The sequence below is a fragment of the Pituophis catenifer genome, unplaced genomic scaffold (assembly GCF_029215685.1).
Source record: "Pituophis catenifer annectens isolate HBS135680 unplaced genomic scaffold, rPitCat1.0.hap2 SCAF_4, whole genome shotgun sequence".
Classification (NCBI taxonomy): domain Eukaryota; kingdom Metazoa; phylum Chordata; class Lepidosauria; order Squamata; family Colubridae; genus Pituophis; species Pituophis catenifer.
In genome coordinates, this window is record NW_027256884.1 from 74,315,688 (window position 1) to 74,334,963 (window position 19,276).

Below are 19,276 nucleotides of genomic sequence, written 5' to 3' on the forward strand. Positions count from 1 at the left end.
CAGGACAAATTAATAAAATTTTCTGTTTTTCTTTTGTTTCCATTCTCAGTTCTGGATACATATACAAATTCAGCCTTGTAAAATAATTTTAATTAAGAGATAAAATAAATCTTTAAAGGAATCATATTGGCTGCATTAAAAATAGTTTTTCATATCCCTAGAGGATACTGTGCATTTTATTGCTATGGTAACCATGGTGAATCATGCACCAGTGCCATGGAAACACATCGAGAGTATTCCACTGGGAATTCAAAACAGGTTTTGGAAAACAGTATCTATATATCTATTTTTCAAATATGTTAATATATTCAGTGATTAGGTTGGTGGAGATAAAAATAAGCTGAACTGTAAAAAAAAGAAAGGAAGAGAAAGTATCTTGGATCTCTCAAGTGTTATGCTGAATACATATGAACTTCTGTAAATATGAGAACAACCATTGTCCCATTTTACAGAGGATAATACTTGGCTACTTTCTACTCTGATTTAAATATAAGACTGGAGTGCAAAGAAATTCCCCATCAAAAGATAACATTTGGAGGGCAAACTTAGTAGATTCACAATACATCTGATGGTGTGGTGTTGCAGATTGTCTGTGTTCATGTGGGTTTGTGTCTCTTTTTTCTATATCTATCATCAACTTACCTATGTACCTGCATACTCAAACTCATGAGCAAATATATGACTTCTGTCACAATTTTTTGAGATGGACACTCCTTTTCTGTTTTGGCAAAATGCACATAACCGATATAGTGAAATCTTTTGAATTGTCTTCTGATCACTTAAGGCTCTAATAAGCCTTATCCTGAGAAACTCCCACAGCACCTTATTAAATTGTTTATTGTTTCTAGCTTCCTGCTTTCGGTTAAAATACATTACATAAACAATTCTTACAAAAACAAAATTAAAGATGTCTTTTTCAAATGAACTATAATTTATGTAGATTTATGGAACGCCCCTGAATCACTTGCTATGTCTTGCATTTGTTTAAAAATTCAAGGACATGTTATTATTTATATATTTATCAATTCATGGAGTTCCTTCCATTTTTAGAAGATTCTTCAAAAGGCAACAAAGAGCCAATTCAATAGGATCCATAAAACCCAATAATCTGAAACTATATTACATTATGTTACATCATTTTTAACTTTATATTGTACAACAGTCATTAATAACTACTCCCCAAGTCATCAGGGCCTTCCAGAACAGCCAACATCTGGAAGGCAATGAGGATGGGAGCTACTCTTATCTCAGGGGGCAAAGCTGAGAACTGTCAAAGAGAATGTCTTGGCTGCCTTACTTCTTGGTAGGTGGAAGCTTCAGTAGGCACTCTCTGTTCACTCAGGCTCGGTGAGTAGAATCAGTTTGGAATATGAGATCTTGTAGACTCCCTAGTTACTTGCCCTAAGCCATTCATAACTGCCTTCAGAAGCAAACCACAAGCTAGAGCAACTCTTCTAGCAAAATTGTTTAGTTACAAGCCAGTAACGGGTCTGTCTCATAAGCAGATGGGGCTCTGCAATTTGTATTATTTGAAGTTTCTGGATGGTCTTCAAAGGCAATCCTGTGAAAATTATAGTAAGCTACATGTGAAATGACATGAACAAATCATTAGTGCCCCCTATTGTACAGGATGCACAATTGAATTTGGGCACAGGCCCTACTGGTCATAGCTTCCATCTTCAGGGTCGTGTGTTAAGAGAATCTCCAAACTATGAAGTTGCTCTCCATAGGGATGCACAATACCAATAATTTATATCTTATGCTTTGGTATTTCTACTTCATTTGTGTGGTTTCTTTTTTTAAAAGGGGGGCTCCTTTTTCTCCCATTAGTACCGTATTTCTTGGTTCAGATTTTTGTTAGTTTGTCTTTAATCTTTCATTGTTTCTTTCAGTTTATCTTTTGTATCTTTTAACAAATATTCATGCTGATGGTATCTTACATTGGATGATCTTTCCCATTGGTTTTATATGATTGTTAAACAAGTTTGGGGGCGAGAACCAAATTTAGAGCACACAATAATGGAAAACATGCAGGCCATACCTCTCCCTCCTCTCACAACTACTAACTGGACCCATTCAGGAAACAGCAAAACTGCTACAAAATGTTCATTACCCCCAGTAAACAACATTTACTGGGCAGGCCCAAATACTATGGATGACACTCTAAAAACACCTACAAACTTAATTATTTACTAATGAGGGCAGGAACAATATCTGCCGGGATAGACATGTTTTTTTTATGTTTAGTGTTATGAATGGGGGAGGGAGGGAGGGGAATGTATGGTTTTTGTTTGTATGAATAAACAATGTTTTTGTCTTGTGTTGATTATAACTTGAAAAAATAAAATTTATTTAAAAAAAAAACACCTGCAAACTTTAGTGCCTATAGAAGGTGGCCATACTTTCTTCACCCTGTCCTACCATGAATCATTCTTGAAAGCAATCAAAGGAGTTTCAGTGAATTTTGTTTGCCAAAGATTTAAATGAACCATTTCTTCCACAGTTCTAATCCTGTCACCTTCCCATTGAGGACATTAGGTATAGCACAGTACTTGTTAATCTTCTTAGTATTTATTGCATGGTGATCTTGTTCTGCACTGTGCTCACCTATCTGCTAATAATGAAACCGAAGCAGGTCCCTTGAGAAGGGCAGTGCCTCTATTGAGGCTGCTGGCACTTTCCCCTTTTGTCTGCTGCCTGAACCCATCTCCTTGCTTTCTCCTTATATGCTATAACTAACCATAAGGAAAGGGTTAGCTTGGGTTCCACAGCCCCAAAAAGGTCCAGATAACAGCAAAAGCTTTATCTCATCAGGTTTTATCCACCTGGCTGCTAATCTAGAGCACATATGAGCACATATGAGCAATTTTCTCCATTAAAAAGATTAGCAAAACTCGCATTTTAGATCTTATGGCCCATCTCTCCCAAGAACTTTTTCACATCCCTATAAAATATGTATTAACAAATGGAAAACCTGAAGGAATGTAAATAATTTTGAATGGAAGGCTTTCTGTGGAATGAACATTTTTCTACATTTAATTAAGAACGTTGTTCTTAGGGACATTTTTAGATACCATGTATCTTTTAGTTTCCAATATGTCTAGCTCTAATTCAGTGAATAGGCTGCTATATTATCAGTTTGGTTTTACTTTTTATGGGGATAGTTATTTTCTTTGTCTTTCATGACACTTATCTTTGCATAGAAGATTTCTTTGAATTCTGTAGTTTTCTTTTTTTAATTTATTAGATTTACAGATACAATCAAAGGAAAACCAAGGGAAAAAATAAAAGGAACAAGAATAGATTTACAGTAATTATAAAATTAATTTAAGAAACTGACATATATTAATCTCATAGTTTTAAATCACTATTAAAATCAGGTTTATTTTTTATTTTTATTTATTTTATTTTTTTATTTATATGCCGCCCTTCTCCGGAGACTCAGGGCGGCTTACAATGCGTTAAGCAATAGCCTTCATACTTTTGTATATTTATACAAAGTCAGCTTATTGCCCCCCACAAACTGGGTTCTCAGGTTATTGTGCCATTAGTAACTGTAATTGGTATGCCTCAAATTTTAATTTATAAACCAGAATAAAAAAATTACAATAATTTCAGCCTAAGAATATTGAATATAGTTAAATACAAAACTTCAGCTGATAAATGCCCAACAATTCAAAACCTTGTGAGTTATAGAGCTACTTGGCATTTGTAAGCAATTATGGAAAACAGCAGTGGCCAAGGGACTGGAAAAGATAAATTCATACTCCAATACCAGAAAAGGGCAGTGGTAAAAAAAATTCCAAACACGAAACACTTGCATTTTCATCATAATGGTCAAGATTTTGACTACTGCAGAATGTGGAACAAAAATTGTCAGATACAGAATTTATGTTCAGAAAACATTTCAGATCACATTGGTAACATGGAAAAAGCAAGATGGTTCTAAAACGGCTAGTTTATTGATTATACAATGGCTTTTGACTGTATAGTCCTTTAAACATGGGTACATCAGACCACTTCATCTTCTCATTAAGGAACGTATGAGATGACCCAAAGGGGGAAAAAAATGAAGCAAAATCTAAAGCATACAGTACATGAATCAAAACTGGGAAAGTTAACTTATATAACTGGGAAAGTTAACTGCATATAATTTATATGCAGAATGTACCATGAGAAATTTAACAAGGAGTTCTACATATTGTGGCTGGTTCAGAGCGCTTATGAAATAAAGCTCAACGATAGATTTAATATCTATGTATTTAAAAAGAGGTTAATACTGGTGGGATATTACTAGTAGGGAATCAGATCGCTACTATTATTGTGGAATAAATACCGCAGCGTGGCTTTTTCTCAAAATACGGAATTCAGCAGCTCTGCTACCTTTCAACTGGACTTCTGACTGTTTTTGAGGGCTGTAAGTTGAATCTCCTTTATTTTAGACAAGTACAGATTTCCTAGTTCTTAACCGGTTTTATTGTTTTTTTAGACAGGCTATAAACTTTTTCTAAAAAAAGAGGCCGAGGGCTGTCACAAAAAAAACTATAAACTCTCGCCTTTCCCCCCCAATTTGAAGGCCTGGTCTTGGAAGTTCCTCGGCCTGCCTCCTTCGGGAAAATCGGTCATCTTGGAGCCGAAAACAGTGTGCTTGAAAACTTGCTTCTGCAACCTCAGCCCGACCAAAGCTTCGTCCTCTCCACATCGTTCTTCGGCGCAGGATACCCGGGACCGCCTGCCCCGGTTCTGTCAGCCTCAACGGTAGCGGTCACCCCGCACCGCAATCTCTCGGGCGGCTCTCCCACGACTCGCGTCGTTGTCTCGGCCGCAGCATGGCCCGGCGGCGCTTCCCAAAGGGGAGAGGAAGGGAATCACCGCGCGGGAGGGGTGTCTCCCCTCAGGTCTCCTCGTCGTAAGCCGCGTCCGCGGCCCCCCCCCCCACTCCCCAGTCTGAGAATCGGGCGCGTTCTCCCTCCTCCATCCGGCTAACCTCGACCAATCGAAAAGATGCGCACGTGATAAGCGTTCCCAACGATGACTTCATCCCTGGTGTGGGATGACGTCAAATTCAAGATGGATGGAATCACGGCGGTGGCGGCGGCGCGCGCGGGTGAATCGTAAAAGGAGACGGCCGAAGGGGGAAGGAAAAGGGGTGCGCGGAAGGTAAGTAAGAGACCCCAGTTGTTGCTCCTTTAAGGTGGGACTCCTCCTGGACAGAGGTTCGGGTTTCCCGTGCACAAAGGCGTCTTTTCCTGACGTAACTCTGAGGTATATTTTTCCCCTACCGAGTAGGGCTGCGGTCTTAAGCTTCTGTGTGCGCCTGCGCCAGTTACAAAACGAGTTCTTACCCCTTCACAGCGCATGCGTGGGTCCTAATAGACGCGTTCACGCAGTGGCATACGTTCACGTCGTTGCTTTTATTAGTTGCCTAGCGCGCATGTCTGTTGCCCATTTTTAGCTCATGGAGGCTTTCTTTTCTGTGTTGCGCCTGCGCCTTGTCCATATACAATAGTGCTAACCGCCTACGCGGTTAGTTTTGGAATAATAATTGGGGTGGGGTATAATTGAGCGCAATGAGCATGCGCCGAAAATGAATGTGCAGTAATGGGCTTTGAATCGTATGATGTCATTTTGGGCAACACATAATTGGGCCAGGCTCGTTCTCCGCGGAAAGGAAGGGTGGGTGCTGATGTGTTAAGTTTCAGGGTTCGTTAATACTTCATGCTTTTTGCTCCTATCAGTGCAACCATTTCTGAGCCCTCAAGTGTTGAAGTTCAGCTCCTAAAATTCCTAGACAGAATAGGAATTATTTATTATTTATTTATTCATTTATTATGAATAAATAATTATGAAAGCTAAAGGTCAAAATACATTATAATTTGAGAAAGTTGTGTTAGCCAGAGATAACAAAATTTGAATTGGGAGGTCTTGGGATGCAGCCTGTACAAGTACAAGTACAAGTACTTCCTTTAAACTTGTCTTCTCTAACTAATATTCTCAAGGTGTATTTAACTTATACTGTGATGATTGGGAATTATACAAATAATGTCCTTCTACATTTTAGAAAAGCATCTGTTTGACCTGTATATGGGCTACTTTTCACATTGCAGTTTGCTGGGAAACCACACATGATTAGAAGCACTGCTTTCATTAAAGACTTTTGAAAAGGATGTTTGCCTCCTGGTAAAAATCAATCTGTAGGGGGTTTTGAATTTCAATACAATACAATACAATGCAATTATTTATTGGCCAAGTATGATTGGACACACAAGGAATTTGTCTTTGGTGCATATGCTCTCAGTGCACATAAAAAGAAAAGATACATTCGTTAAGAATCATAACATACAGCACTTAATGATAGTCATAGGATACAAATAAGCAATCAAATCAAATCATACTAGGAAACAATATAAATCGTAAGGATACAGGAACAAGTTACAGTCATACAGTCATAAGTGGGAGGAGATGGGTGATAGGAATGATGAGAAGATTAATAAGAATGAGTAATATCATGAAGAACCTGGTGGCGCAGCAGACTAAAGTACTGTTATTAACATCAAGCTGTCTGCAATTACTGTAAGTTCAAATCTCACCAGGCTCAAGGTTGACTCAGCCTTCCATCCTTTCTAAGGTAGGTAAAATGAGGACCCAGATTGTGGGGGCAATAAGCTGACTTTGTATAAATATACAAAAGTATGAAGGCTATTGCTTAACGCATTGTAAGCCACCCTAAGTCTCCAGAGAAGGGCGGCATATAAATCAAATTTTTAAAAAAATGAGTGATAACTGATTATGTTTTTAGTGTCAGTACTACTAAGGGCTGATTAGTTGCAGCTGAGTGTAAAAAAATTCATACTTATATCATCAGCCAATATGTGTTTCTGTAGAAGCCTACTGGATAAAATACAGAGAAGACAAAATCTGTTGTGATTAGTGGGAAGGAGAGGGAGCAGAGAGGTATGGGGGAAATTTGTATTTGAGCAATACAGAGACAGTCATCAATCACCGTAGACCAAGGATAAGAAGTCTGCAACTGTCTATATATCTATGACTATAATTTCCACAGTCCCTTGTCACTGATCTTGCTGCCTAGGGATCATCATGAGTATTGCAGTTCAAATTAACTGGCAGACTTTCAGCTCATACTTTTTTTAATCTGGTCTCCAGCAGCAACCCATTGCACAGAGAAGGCAAATTCAGGAAAATAAGATCCACTACAACAGGGGTGTCAAACTTAATTTCATTGAGGGCTGCATTAGCATTATGGTTGCCTTCAAAGGGCCTAGTTGAGTCACCATAACTAGATGGGTGTGGCTGATTGGGCATGGCCTGCTTGACACCTCTCACTAGGCATGGCTGACTTGGGACGGCTGGGTTGGGACAGAATAAGTCGCACTGGTTAACTCAATGTGGAGACAATTCAGTGCCTCACAAGCTCCTCGCCTTCCCAAACTGCTGGCAGCCAAGCATGTGCCCACGCGCACACAATCACACCACATTCTAAGTTTGGGGGCTTCTATCCACAGAGAAAGGAAACAGCCTTCTCCCCAAGCCCAGGCATGATTGGCAGTTTGCAAGCTCAGATATGGATAAAAGTCTTCAAGCTGGGAATGGTGTATATATGTGTATGTGTATGTGTATGTGTATGTGTATGTGTATGTGTATGTGTATGCATAGCATGCCAAAGGAGACATTCAATCCCAGACATCGTTGGCGTTTCCCTGTCCAGTGCTTCCTTCAAGCAAAGCAGGAGGTGGAGGACGATGCTACTGTGTGTGAAAGCGCAGAGGAGAAAGTTTTCAGCAAGCAGTTTCCTCCGAGTCCAACTTCTGCCTTGGCAGATCTCTGGAGAGCAAGAGGAGGAGGCAAGGAAGCAGCGCTCCCTGATCCTGCATGAGGGAGGCTGCTCCTTCTCGAAAGGGAATCAATGTTTCCAATCATTTATGCTAAGGATACTGGCTTGTTGGGGCAGTCTTCCCTCCCTTCCTCCCTTCCTCTCCCCTTTGGGAAGCGCCGCCAGCTCATCCTCCTCTCCAGAGATCTGTGCTTCCACATGCAGCAGCATTGTCCTCCACTTCCTATTGGGGCGAGGGGGGGCAGGCAATGCTGGAAGTGGGGATCGGAGGTCTCTAGTAGAGGAAGACGAGACCAGGGTGAGTGCCAAAGCCTAGTCCACCAGAGGAGCCTCACCATCCCTCTCAGGCCACATGGAGGGCTCCCAGGTGGCAGCAGAGGCCAAGCACCCAGCCCGGCCCTCGAGCTTCCAGGGCACTGGGACCCCACAGCTCAGCCCACCCTCGCTTACCTAAGGGGGTGCCTAGCTGCTCGAGGCTCCTGTCGCTGTGCTCGCTCTCCTTGGCCAGGTTGCTCATTGTGGGTGTGGGAGAGAAAAGTGATGGATTAGAGGGAAGTCCACTGTCTTTCTATGTGAGGAGACCAGGTTTTGTAACCAAAGCATCCTGAGCGATAGAATGGGAGACTACCAGGACAGGACAGGAGGAGGGGGCAAAGGAATGGCAAAAGGGCAGCAGGACTATTGATGGCCAAGTGCTATCAGATGATTCATACCCTGGTCAGTGTCTGTTCGTACTTCTACCATCGGGCAGAAGACATCGAAGCATAGCCAGCCGAACAAATAGGTTTAAAAATAGTTTATCCTTGGGCTGTCAGACTCTTAAAGACAATCACAATCACTCCACGCAGACGCGGAAACGTATGGCTAGTTTTTCTTTTTCTTTCTTTTTCTTTTTTCTTCCTAATTACTTGCATAGGGATTATACTTTATATTATTTATGTTGTTTGTATTTTTTGTCATGGATTGCATCAGTGTGGCTAAAACCAATTTCATTGTATACATTATGTACAATGACAATAAAGGCTATACTATACTATACTATACTAAGGCAGGACTTCCCTCAGACCCTTCCTCTCATTCCAATCTGGTTCCTTCCTTCCTTCCTTCCTTCCTTCCTTCCTTCCTTCCTTCCTTCCTTCCTTCCTCCCTCCCTCCCTCCCTTCCTTCCTTCCTTCCCTGCCTCCATCTCTCTCATTCCAATCTCCCTCCCTTTCTCCTTCCTTCTCTCCTTTCCTGCTTTCCTCCTCCTCATTCCCATCTCCTTCATTCCTTCCTTTCCTTCCCTGCCTCCCTTCTCATACCATCTCCCTCCTTCCTTCCTCCCTCCTTCCCCTGCCTTCCTTCTCATTCCCATCTCCTTCCTCCCTCCCTCCGGCCCAGAAAGGGATGAGGGGAGGGGGAGAGGTTGGCAGCACTGCTAATGACTGTGCCAATGGTGGCTGTGGCTTTCCCATGTCGGGGCGGGGGCAATCCCAGTGAAAGGGAAGCGCTTATGGGCCATGGAGGCGCTGGTGGCTTACGCAGCACTGATCTACAACTTTGTGGTAGCCATGTAGGTCGGAACACAGTCAGCCTTAGATCCCCACCCACTGGGCATGCGGATAGGAAGCGGCGAGTATGCAGGACCAGACATCCCCGATGACTATCTTGCCCCATAGGCTGACCATGTTTTGAGTCCTTCCCTTTCACTGGGATGCCAGGCCCCAAACGTTCGCTGCCTCCTGTCCATGAGCCCACAGTGGGGTGGGCTGAGGCAGCAGGGGCCAGCCACTCGCTGTCTCCAGGGTGGCCCCTTGGGCCAGATCTAACCACATTGCGGGCCAGATGTGGCCCATGGGCCTTGTGTTTGACATGTCTGCACTACAAACTTGAGTTAAATGAGCTCAACTGCCTCCTAATCTGCCTTGCATTTAAGAATATGATCCTACCCTACAATTGCTGTTAGCAATTCTACTTTTAATGCCTCAGTGATGCTAAGTCGATAGTAAAAATAATTTGAAAACAACATGATACCATTATTTACATATATTAAGCAAAAAAAGTCCAGATGTGTTGGACAATAAACCTCAGATGTTTAATCCAATGCAAAAAAAAATTGAGAGCTCTTACAGTTTATTTTCAGAGGACCTGCACAATTATCTATCATATTTAGCTAGTCCCAAGGAAAGTTGAGGAGGAATTAGCAAATAAGAAAGAGTTCCAAGATTAAGAGGAAACTCTGTTGGGCAGAGCCGATTTACAGCAGTAATGAAGTCTGTTTGTCAGTGTTGTTTCTTTTAGAAGTACAGATGCAAAATTTGAGTGGGAACTCATACACCTGGCTGGCTCAAACATTAGAAGCTATAGTTGGAAGTGAATCCAATCAGGGTAGTTCTGTTCTGGGATTCACAAACAAGTTCACCTAATTTCAGTGTTCCAGTTAGAACTCCTCAGATGTTGTTTAAATAACATAGACAATGGCTGACTTAGCCCAACTGTCTGTCAAAGGAAAGTCTAAGTGCATACAACCATTTGTATATATGCTGAGCCTGAGATTCAAAAGAGCAATTATTTGTAGCAGGTGGGTGAATTATTTCTAATGGGCATGAACTGAGCACTCAGAATACCTAACACATGACTGGGGTTTGTTTACCATTGTATCCAGGAAAAAAAAGCTGACTATAATTTTCTAATTAAATTTGTACAGTATTTTATTTTTTTTATTGCTTATTGTGTTCAGTTTGTGTTCTTTTTTATTGATCATGTGCCATCAAGTCAGTTTCATGTCTTAGCAACCACATAGATTCAATTGCAAATCATTTTATATTTTGTATCCTTTGGGGTAGGGGTGATAAAATACTGGTGTAGATCAAATTGCCTCTGCTCAATGTTCATTGATGCCTTTGTCATTGTCACTACAATGATCATTTGTCTCCAGCATTTTCCTATATCACTGATGCCCAATATAGGTGCCTTCTTGCTTTAGCTGGACGTGTGAGATGACTTTCATGAAGGGAATATATACATGTACACACATACACACATTTACTTGGCATGCATTCCTGGCTTTCTTTAGGAACACACATATACCCTGCCATTATCAGGCACCATAGCAAGAGTTAAGGGCAAGGAATTGTTAGTGTAATTAATCATAGGAAAATACAATCAAAACATGAAATAAAAATATCAGTTAAGATATTAGATATATTAAGCAGTAAGTAGCAGTTATCAATTTACATTTCTTTGGGCCAAACTGTGATGTTACTTCAAAAGCTTGTCTGACCAAGAACATATTTTTTACAAGAAGAACATCAAATATTGAATTAGTTTGGCTTCTTTAACCAAGAGTTCCAAAATCTAGAAGAAGTCCCTGAAAATATTCCTTTCAGGTCCTCAGAAATGTATTGTACTGAGGGTAGGACAGAAAAAGGAGACGTTTTTGGAAATTTTTAAATAAATCAGACTCATCTGAGAATGAATCTAATTTCATTGCTTTAAAGAGTTAGAAGTTATAACCAACTACTTTGAACTGTTTCCAAAACAGATTGTTTCCTACTGAAATTGCATTCTGAAAAGAGAAGTCCTCAAGAAAACCATTTTTAATATGGTTATTCTTACATGTTCAAGAGCAGTAATTACTCAGAAAATTCTTTTGGATGTTAATTTTGTTTTATAATAGACATAATTTCTTTTTTCCCCATAACAGACTACATGATATAAAGACTTCAAAGTCATTGCCAATTAAGGAGTAAATGCAGTCCTGAATCTAAGGTTTCTCTTGTTTGGAAGTGTTTTCAAGAAGAAGAAAAAAGCATTTCTGGTACGTTCTATTTATTTTTAGTAGTATGAATTTAGTATTTCAGTTTGGTATTTCAGTTGTTAAAGAATAAGACCTTTTGCAGATGTAAGAATGAACTATCTTTGAACATTACTGGAGAAAAGCAGTAGTTCCACTTTTCTCTTCCGCATAATTGTGAAGGGAGACTACTTTAAACTATTTAGACTCCCCATTACATCTGAAAATGGGGAAGAGGATTATAACAAATTTGGAGCAGAAAATAGAGACTTGGGGCTATGGTTACAACAGATGAGAAGAAATAGGAAGGATGCTTGTTGCTTACATTCATATAATACTAAACTTGTTCCAGTATTATATCAGGTCAAATGCATTTCTATACATTGTTCCATACTCCTTACATATTGCAATTGAATATGCTCTGTATATCCAATAAAAAAAATCACATGAATCAACTCAGCAATTACAATTAAAGGCAGAAAATAAGATATTAAATAATAAATAAGTATGTTGGATCCCATGTAAACATTTCAGCCAGTGACTAGCGGGAGAATGTTTTTTGAAGGACTGTTTACCAGATCATTATCCAGACAGAGTGATAGTATTTTCACCTTTGATGCAAAATGCAGTTTCTGTATTTTACAGCAAAGAAGGCACTAAGAACAGAATTAAGTCTGACAATGCTATAAATGCCCAAATGTGAAATTGGTATACAATTAATTTCTCTAGTATTGAAGCAACCTTGTGTACTTGATTTAGATCACAATATCTACAAAAAGCAGAAGAACTACTAGAAGACAAAGAATCTTACATCCCAGTGAACACTAATGCAACATAAAAACTAGACAATCAGATCAAGAGAACTATCAATGACCTCATTAAGAAAGGCCAAATTATCAAAGATAAACAGTGGCAGATGAGAAGCAGTGGACCCATCCTTTCACGCTTCTACAGATGTCCCAAAATACACAAACCTGACACACCTCTCTGTTCAATCGTATCATTAGTGGGGACCCCTACCTACAACATAACAAAAGAATTAACAAAAAAGCTTTGGCACCTCACAAGAGGAAGCAAACATTCCATCAACTTTCCACTACAGTGCCTTCAAACAATCAGAGATGTGACTATAGATGAGGACAAAATCATGGTCTCATTTGATATCACAGCTCTGTTCATGTCCATAGATTCAGAATTAGCCAAAGGATTTATGACAACGTTCCACAGCACAGTTGATTTAACTAAATTACATGGAGATTGAAACACCCAGGATTATAGACCTCATAAACCTCTGCCTAACCACATATTCCAATTTGATGGACAAACTTACCAACAAATTAAAGGCACACCTATGGGATCATCACTTTTAGGATTTATAGCAGAAGTCGTTATGTAACTCCATGAAGCTATTGCACTTCCACAAATACAACCCAAAATATGGATCACGTATGTAGAAGGAATCTCTACCAATAAAAAAAAGACTAATTGGAGAACATCCACAGAACCATCAACAACATTTTCAAAGGAATCAAGTTTACCAGAGAAGAAGAAAACAACAAATTGCTGCCCTTGCTGAATATCCTGATCAGCAGAGACCACAACGGCAAATTAGAAACACAAGTGTACAGAAAAACTACCCACACCAACCAAGTGCTCTACTACCAAAGCAATAAACCAACCTCCCATAAGAGAAACTGTGTAAGAACTTTATGTAGATGAACACAAACTCACTGCAGCAACCCTGAACAGCAGAAAAAGGAAACAGAGTATTTATGCAACATATTCCAACAAAATGGATATCCATGCAACTTTATCAAAAAGTGCCTGACCCAATACAGCACAACCAACACAAGCCCTAAAAAGAGTAACACTGTCATACATCAACAATGTCTCAGAAATCACCAACAGACTACTGCAACCATATGGAATCAACATAGCACACAAGCCAACTAAAGCCCTTCAAAATGTCCTAAATAAATCAAAATACCCAGCAGCCCCAGAAGAAAAAACAGTAGTTATCGACAACATACAGTATAATGATTACAACAACCACACATAGGACAAACAGGCAGAAGACTGGCAGAATGCATCCATGAACACCAGCTAGCATTCAAAATACATGATGAAAACTCTTTTAAGTTCATAACATATGGACAGAGTTAACCATAGTCTCAATTGGGAAACTGTGATCATTCTGGACCTGGATTAAGCCAAGTCCAAAAATAATAGGGAATTTTTAGAAGTTTGGCACTCTGACAAGAGACACATAGACATAAACAATATATACTATGCAAAAGAGACAATCAACAAACCAAAAAGGGAACAAAAAACACCTCCCTACCAGCAATTAGCACTTAGATGAGCATAGATTAACTCCAAGATTAACATCATCAACAATTATCTTAGTTCAGATTCAACCCACAATAAGTATATAGTACCCCTTGTTCCACTTTATTAAATTGGGATTATTTCCTTTGCATTTAGAAATAAATATGAATTCAAAAGAAGGCTTTAAACATTTGACCAGTTTTACTTTCAATTCAGTCTTTATTTTTGTCAGGTTTGACAGAGATGTAGTGAAAAGCTAAAACTTCTATATTTTGTTTGCTAAATATTTAAATTATATATGCAGATAAAATCAAAGTGGATTTTTTCTTCTTGATTGTGCATTAGGCTGATTGTACATTGTACTACATTATATATATATATTTGTTTTCTGAAGTTTTCGCGGGTGTTTGTATGTAGGTCTTTGGTTATTCGGGTTTTCTCCCGCGTAAAATTGGAGGTGTCTTGGCAACGTTTCGACGAAGTCTCATTCATCATCTTCAGGCTGGTGTTCTCGGCTTCGTGCTTCTAGGAGCAATGTGTGGGATCGCAGCTGTTTCTTCCTTTTAACTGCCAGTGGGGGTGTGAACTGATTGGGTGGGAGCTTGGTTGTGTTCTGATTGGGTGGAGGTGTGTTCTGATTGGTTGGGGGTTTGGCTGTGCTCTGATTGGCTGGGTGTGTGTTCTGTTTAGGTGTGGGCTTGGTTGTGTTCGGGTTAGTCTGAGTAGCAGGGGGATTTGAGCTGGTGAGCTGTGTTGCTGTTGTTTGGCTTCGTGTTCGTGGCCGTGCCATCTCTTCATGTTGGGTGTCAGTCTGTTTCATGTATGGATTGGAGGGGTTTAAAGTGGCTAATGATGCAGCTGTGGTCAGACTCAAACCCACACTGATGATCAAGCACGACCACAGACCAGAAGCCAGACCACAGCTGCACCATTAGCCACTTTAAACCCCTCCAATCCATACATGAAACAGACTGACACCCAACATGAAGAGATGGCACGGCCACAAATACGAAGCCAAACAACAGCAACACAGCTCACCAGCTCAAATCCCCCTGCTACTCAGACTAACCCGAGCACAACCAAGCACCCACCTAAACAGAACACACACCCAGCCAATCATAGCACAGCCAACTCCCCATCCAATCAGAGCATAGCCAAACCCCCAACCAATCAGAACACACCTCCACCCAATCAGAACACAGCCAAGCTCCCACCCAATCAGTTCACACCCCCACTGGCAGTTAAAAGGAAGAAACAGCTGCGATCACACACATTGCTCCTAGAAGCACGAAGCCGAGAACACCAGCCTGAAGATGACGAATGAGACTTCGTTGAAACGTTGCCAAGACACCTCCAATTTTACGCGGGAGAAAACCCGAATAACCAAAGACCTATATTTGTCTATGTAAGTTTTCACGGGTATATATGTGTGTACAGTTAATATTTTGGGTTTCTTCCCGTGTAATTGTGAACATATCCCTAAAAGGGATATCCCTTTTAGGAATATGTTCACAATTACACGGGAAGAAACCCGAAATATTAACTATACACACACACACACACACACACACACACATATACATACATACATACATACATACATACATACATACATACATACTATGTTGATTTAATTGATATAGAATGTTACACTTGTTAAAATCTAAGCAAAATATATTAAGGCCATGTTATGCTTTGGAGATATTATTTTTAAAATGCTCTCTTTTACTTATTTACTTACTCTAAATTATTTTGTGAATGTGAGTCTGTCTTTTTTGTCTTTCAGATAAACTTAATCATGGATGGACTTTTGCATTATATAAATCCCGCACATGCTATTTCTCTTTTAAGTGCTTTAAATGAACAGCGTCTGAAAGGACAACTTTGTGATGTTGTTCTCATAGTAGGAGATCAAAAATTTCGAGCTCATAAAAATGTTCTAGCTGCCAGCAGTGAATACTTCCAGTCTCTCTTCACTAAGAAAGAAAATGAGTCTCAGTCAGTATTTCAACTTGATTTCTGTGAACCAGATACCTTTGATAATGTATTAAACTACATTTATTCATCATCTTTGTTTGTTGAAAAAAGCAGTCTGGCTGGTGTGCAAGAGGTAGGCTACAGTCTTGGAATTTCCTTTCTTACTAACATTGTATCTAGAAGTCCTCAAGTTCCTTTGCCTGCATGTCCGATCAAGAAAATACTATTCCAAGAAGATGATGAAAGTGGCTCCCAGAAAAGAAGTGTCATTGTTTGTCAGAGCAAAAATGAAACACAGGGGGGAAATCTTGGTCAAACCTTCCATGATATAAGCCATAGTTCTAATTTTTTGTCATCAGTTGCTATCAAAACTAAGTGGTCACAACAGTCAACTGAATTTCAACATAGCCTATCACTAAATGAAAAGAGATGGTTGAAAGATAGTTCTTTAAGATACTCAAAGACCCATGAATCTTCAGTTACAATGGATGATCAAAGTAGAATGAAAAGAAATGCAATATTATCACAGAAATCTTTTGTAGAGAAAGAACTGGCAGTTGATGAACTAGGAGAAAGTGATCAACTATTAAGAGGAAAGACAGAGGAAATATCCTTGAAACAGGTTTGTCCACCTGTTGAATCTGTATGCAGTTCATCAGAAGCCACATTTTTGCTGAATGAAAGAAACAAAGGAACTACTAGTTCAGGTGAAGACAGGAATTTACTATACTATTCAAAATTAGGATTAGTAATCCCATCTAGGATAGCTGGTCCTGAAAGCCAAAGTACTGACAGGAGTGGACCACTTGTAAAAAGTCTTCTTCGAAGGTCATTGTCAATGGATAGTCAAGTTCCTATATCTTCACCATCTATTGATTTAAAGCTTTCTCAAGGATCTTCAGTGGGGAACAATGCACAAGGAATAATGTTGAATGTAATATCACGAAAGTCACCCATGAAAGATACTTCAGAAATAGCAGCTTCTGATGATAAGACACAGATAGTGCATCCACATCGTCTCAGATCCTTCAGTGCTTCTCAATCAACAGACAGGGACATGAATTCTCAAGAAGTACAGATTAAAATGGAACCTAGCAGTCCACTTTCAGATCCATCTGAAATTATAAGAATTACAGTGGGAGATACTTTATCATCTGTCAACAAAAGTGACTGTTTTAAGACTGAAGATGACCACAGGGAACTCACTAACTCTTTTAAAGCAGAAGATAGTGAGCTCAATAGACTTCCAGCTAAAAGAAGATTTCAAGCAGATAGAAGGCTACCACTAAAAAAAATGAAGGTAGACCAACATGTTTCCCCAGAGTCAGAGGACAATTTTGAAGAGAATTTGAATCCTGTACCCTTTGTTGATTTCCCAGATTCTGATGTCAGCAGAGATGAATGTGGTGAACTGGAGGAAACAAAACCTAACAAAAAATTTAAGTGCAAACACTGTCTTAAGATTTTCAGGTCAACAGCAGGTCTACATCGTCATGTCAATATGTACCACAATCCAGAGAAACCATATGCTTGTGATATTTGCCATAAGAGATTTCACACAAACTTCAAAGTTTGGACCCATTGCCAGACACAACATGGAATTGTAAAGAACCCCTCGCCTGCTTCTAGTTCACATGCTGTCTTAGATGAAAAATTCCAGAGGAAATTAATTGATATTGTAAGAGAACGGGAAATTAAAAAGGCTTTGATTGTTAAATTAAGACGTGGAAAACCAGGGTTTCAGGGACAAGCTAGTTCACAAGCTCAACAAGTCATCAAAAGGAATCTGAGGTCAAGAAATAGAGGAGCTTACATTTGTACCTACTGTGGGAAAGCATATCGCTTCCTGTCACAGTTTAAACAGCATATAAAAATGCACCCAGGAGAAAAACTGGTTGGAGGAAATAAAACTCTTGTTAAACCAAAAGAAGATAGTCGCATTGAAAACCCGGTGGAAAACAAAAAAGTTTATCAGTGTCGTATTTGTAATGCTAAACTTTCGTCTCTTACTGAACAAGGAAATCATGAGCGGCTGTGCCGGAAAGCAACAGTTTGTGCTTACTGCAGTCTTCTGTTTTCTTCTCCAGAACTGAAGCATGACCATGAAGTCACATGTGAATATAAGAAGCTCACTTGCTTAGAGTGTATGCGAACTTTTAAATCCTCCTTCAGTATTTGGCGCCATCAAGTTGAGGTGCACAATCAAAATACTATGGCTCCAACTGAGAATTTTTCTTTACCAGTTTTGGAGCACAATGGTGAAGTAAGTAATGCTTCAAAACCACATTATCAAGCAGAGCCTAACAAAATTGGCAGCTTTCTTGCAGCTAAAGAAGATGGTGTATTTAGTGATTCCTCAGAGCAAATCAATTTTGATTCAGAAGATTCCTCATGCCTTCCTGAAGACCTTAGTGTTTCCAAACAGTTGAAAGTTCAAATCAAAGAAGAACCTGTGGATGATGTAGAAGAGGAGATCTCTGAAAGCAGCCGGGAACCAAAGGAAGGCATTGCTAATAAGGAGACTGGTTTGTGGCCTTGTGAAAAGTGTGGAAAAATTTTCACCGTACACAAGCAGCTAGAGCGTCATCAAGAGCTTTTATGTTCAGTGAAACCCTTTATTTGCCATGTGTGTAATAAGGCTTTCCGAACCAATTTCCGACTGTGGAGTCATTTCCAGTCCCATATGGCACAAGCTTCGGAAGAACCTTTGCGAAAAGAACCTGAGATGTGTTCTGCTAATTCTCCTTCACCACCACCTTTGCCTCCACCCCCTCCGCTTCCCAAAATACAGCCTTTGGAACCTGATAGTCCTACCAGCCTGTCAGAAACCCCTTCAGGTAGTGAGAAATTATTTGTTCCACAGAAGTCTGACACACTTTTTTATCATGCACCACCATTGTCAGCTATCACATTCAAAAGACAGTATATGTGCAAACTTTGCCATAGGACATTCAAAACTGCATTTAGTCTTTGGAGCCATGAACAGACACACAATTAAAGAAAACTTTTAAAAGAGTGCCTAAAGAAAGTTTCAAATATCTGTTTAATTTCTGTGATGTTTCTGAAATTCTATCACTGAAAGTAGATTATATATATATATATATAATATATATATGGCATACACATGCATAGGGTAAAAAAAAACTCTCAAAATTAAACTTGAAATTTGTGATGCTGTGTTTTGGATATAGAAATGAAAGTAAACTAAATTTATCCTTACTAGAGAAAATTGTGCAAACTTTTTGATATTGTGATTTCAGATTTCCTAGTTATAGAATATTTGCATTCATTAAATCTGAGTATATATTTCTCATAATGTTATACTGGTAAACATGGATACATGT

General features: G+C 39.5%; 1 protein-coding gene across 3 annotated transcripts; it reads left to right on the forward strand.

Annotated features, from left to right (window-relative positions):
• Positions 1-5,037: 5,037 nt before the first annotated feature.
• Positions 5,038-19,060, forward strand: ZBTB21 (zinc finger and BTB domain containing 21). Of its 3 annotated transcripts, none has more exons than XR_011600423.1 (3): positions 5,038-5,160; positions 11,538-11,651; positions 12,387-12,801. XR_011600423.1 is itself a non-coding variant. In XM_070944273.1 (3 exons), the coding sequence occupies exon 3, from the start codon at positions 15,754-15,756 to the stop codon at positions 18,928-18,930; it is 3,177 nt and encodes a 1,058-aa protein (XP_070800374.1). In that variant the 5' UTR covers positions 5,038-5,160; positions 11,538-11,651; positions 15,742-15,753; the 3' UTR covers positions 18,931-19,060. The 3 variants fall into 3 exon arrangements, 2 of the variants coding, with proteins under 2 accessions (XP_070800374.1, XP_070800375.1); XM_070944273.1 differs by lacking the exon at positions 12,387-12,801 and adding an exon at positions 15,742-19,060; XM_070944274.1 differs by lacking the exons at positions 5,038-5,160; positions 11,538-11,651; positions 12,387-12,801 and adding exons at positions 13,296-13,325; positions 15,742-19,060.
• Positions 19,061-19,276: the final 216 nt, after the last annotated feature.

Coding starts and splice junctions, on each gene's coding strand:
- ZBTB21 (XM_070944273.1), top strand. CDS start 15,754: ATGGATGGACTTTTGCATTATATAAATCCCGCACATGCTATTTCTCTT.